The 3,486-nt window shown below is 33.7% G+C and overlaps 1 protein-coding gene across 1 annotated transcript; it reads left to right on the forward strand.

Moving 5' to 3' along the window:
- Positions 1-467: 467 nt before the first annotated feature.
- Positions 468-2,028, forward strand: LOC105117520 (epidermis-specific secreted glycoprotein EP1-like). The gene has a single exon (XM_011015205.1). The coding sequence runs from the start codon at positions 515-517 to the stop codon at positions 1,808-1,810; it is 1,296 nt and encodes a 431-aa protein (XP_011013507.1). The 5' UTR covers positions 468-514; the 3' UTR covers positions 1,811-2,028.
- The last annotated feature ends 1,458 nt before the right edge of the window (positions 2,029-3,486 follow it).

Below are 3,486 nucleotides of genomic sequence, written 5' to 3' on the forward strand. Positions count from 1 at the left end.
TTTTTTTAGTTTTATGTTTAGTTATTATTGATAATTTTTTTATTTATTAATATAAATAAATCTTAATTTATTCAATTAAATATATGTTTGATTTTTTTTATCTATACTTGCAATTTTTTATATTAAAAAAACATTGAAAAAGTCTGAATTTTATTTTTTTTTCGTTGGAAAACAATATCGAGCGCAGAGGTCCTGTAGCCAGCAAAATAACAGATGCGGTGGTGAACAACGACTCCACGTAAACCAATGTCAAAAAAAAAAAGTGATCTTACTTTGGAAAATTGCTCTTTCTCTCTCTCTCTCTCTCTCAAATTAATCGCAGTAGTCAGCCCAGCAACATTTAAAAAGCAAGATGTACGAATAGTCTTGAGTTGTTTTTTTCACGCAAAGATGTACGAATTGTCAAAGAACCTCATCCTTCAAATTACTAACATGCCATCCTCATCTGCTATAAAGGGCGGTGTGCCTGCCTGGTTTTATATAAAGTCCACTTAGGAGCTACATAGACAAGCAGATGCAATCTTCCACCCCTATGGAACGGTCACTGTTCTTCTCTCTTTTCTTGCTCTTCTCAGTATCCATCGTTGCCCAATCCACTGTCCCTTCAAATTCCACATTTAAGAAAGTCAATACTGGAGAGTGGTCGGAAGCCATTTCAGAGTACAGTTCAGATTTTCGTGCCCTGGACATCTCTGCCTCCGTTTTCCAAGTTTGCTTTTATAACACCACCCCTAATGCATTCACTCTCGCAATACGTATGGGTACGAGGAGGTCACCGGCAGTGAGGCGTTTTGTTTGGGAAGCCAACCGAGGCAACCCAGTTGGTGAAGATGCCACTCTCACTTTTGGTGAGGATGGAAACCTTATCTTAGCCGATGCTGATGGCAGGGTTGCTTGGCAAACCAACACTGCCAACAAAGGTGTTGTAGGCTTGCAAATGCTACCGAATGGTAACATGGTGCTTCATGACTCTAAAGGCAATTTCATCTGGCAAAGTTTTGACTATCCCACTGATACTCTTTTGGTGGGTCAATCTCTTCGCGTGGGAGCCGTAACCAGGCTTGTGAGTCGAGTCTCTGACAAAAAGAACACAAACGGAGCCTATAGTCTGGTATTAGAACCCAAAAGAATAGCCATGTACTATAAGAGTCCAAACTCTCCCAAGCCATACGTCTACTACACATCTGATTTGTTTAGTATACAGAAAGGGCGTCTACAATATGTGAGGCTTGTCAGTTCGGCTAATGACCTGAGTCTTCAGTTCTCTACAGGTGGTGGACCCTTGCTCTCTAAGCCCAATTTCAACAGCACATTGTCATTTCTCCGACTTGGGGTAGATGGCAATCTCAGAGTCTACAGTTTCAACAACCAGGAAACTTCACCTTCTTGGGTTGTGACTTTCACTCTTTTCTCTAAAGATGCAAGTGTGTGGGAAAGCGAGTGTCAATTACCAGAGAAATGTGGCAAGTTTGGGCTCTGTGAGGACAGTCAATGCGTTGGGTGCCCATTACCAAATGGGCTTGGGAACTGGACCGAGAGCTGTGAACCTGTGAAGGTAACTGTATGTAACAAGAACTTCTATTACTATAAACTAGAAGGGGTTGATCATTCCATGAGCAAGTATGGAAATGGAAATGGACCCTTGAAGGAGAACGATTGTGAGAAGGAATGTTCCAGTGACTGCAAGTGTTCAGGTTACTTTTACAACACAAAGACATCTATGTGCTGGATTACTTATGATCTACAAACTCTGACGAGGGTTGCAAATTCTACTCATGTGGGTTACATAAAAGTGCCGAATCACAAGTGAAGCTGGCCTGCTTGTTTTCACAAAGGCATGAAGTAGAATACTGAGGTCGTTATAGTTTTCTTATACGCACGCGTTTACTTGGCGAGGCTAGTTTATCGCTTGTTGACATTTCTGGAGCAGTGTTTGCTCGCAAGTGCCTGGTTTAAACTCTCTGTTTACTGTTTCCTTATGTAGCAAAATAAAAGTGGTAATAAAAAACATTTGAGCATTTCAATTTCTTTCTTTTCCTTTTTAAATTAATGGGAGGATTCCATTTCAGCCCTAGATGTATTCAGGACCGATTACACTAAATATATTGTAAAAATAGATTTTCGCTTTGCTATAAAATATCATTATTTTGGTTCCATCAAATACAAAATATTATCGTTATTTTCGTACGGAAAAACATAAGATTTTAAATATCTTGTGCACTGATATATTATATTAGATAATAATATAAATTATATCTTGAAATCTTAGTTAATAGTTAAGTTTTTAGGTTGAATTAGTTTGTTGATATAATATTAAAGTTTTAATGACTAAGCAGTCACGAGTTCGAATTTTATCGTTTTTATTTATTTGATAAAAAAATAAGTATAAAATAATATAAATATGTGCAAATTTCAAGTCTAAAAATCAAAAAAATTAAGTAAAAGGTAATATGAGTCTGTTTAAATTTCAAGCGCAAAAAAATTTTAGAATAGATTAGAAAATAATATAAATTATATCTTAAAATCTCACCTAACAACTTAAGTTTTTATATTAAATTAAGTTTTTAGATTAAATTAATTTTTGACATAATATAATATTATATGTTTCAGGTAGGACTATATTTTAATTTTGAATGTAAGGGAAGTAGACAACAACATTGTTTTTTTAAAAAATAATATCATATAAATATGATAATTAAGAAAATATATTTACTAATAAATAAATAAATAATACGAATTCTAATTAAAGATTAAAGTAAAAATTTAATTTTTCTAAAAATAAGTATTTTATCTCAACTATCATTTTTTAATTTATACATTTCTTTTATCTATCTTTAAAAAATTATTATGATTACTAAGTATATGTTATTTTAATTTACCCTATCTTTAGTTTCCCATTCCAACTTGTGTTTTATAACACCACCACTGATGCAGACACTCGAGCTCTACATTATTGAAATTTCCTATATAGAGATTTAGAGTTAATTTCTAGTTTTCCAAGTTAGCTTTGAAATTTCTCTCTCTGTATCATTCCTTATTAATTTTTAAAAAATTAAAAAACCAAAAGAGGTTTTTTTTTCATATTGAAAACATGGTATAGAGCTTGGTTCATGAAACCCTTGAACCCTTGATTTCTTTTATTTTATTTTATTTTGAGATCTTTAAATCTTAAATCCTTGATTTTTTATTTTTTTTAATCTTGAATTGTCTTAGCAAGTTCTTTCCATCTCAATTAATTTGGACATAAAATTGGACGGTAGCCTATATGTTTGGAAACAAATTAGTTTTGACAGCAGTCAATTCTCGTAATTAATTTACAGTAGCGCTGCACACCACAAATCATCTTTCCAAATTAAACAGTAGCTACAGCGTGAATTGTTGGTGTATCTGTTTCTTAGCCTACTCCACTCAACAAGAAGGTTAACATTTTCCTACAAATACTCAACAACATAGTTTCAATAATGTAAGTCCATACTCCTAACTTTC

This window comes from Populus euphratica, unplaced genomic scaffold (assembly GCF_000495115.2).
Source record: "Populus euphratica unplaced genomic scaffold, PopEup_1.0 scaffold1385.1, whole genome shotgun sequence".
Taxonomy (NCBI): domain Eukaryota; kingdom Viridiplantae; phylum Streptophyta; class Magnoliopsida; order Malpighiales; family Salicaceae; genus Populus; species Populus euphratica.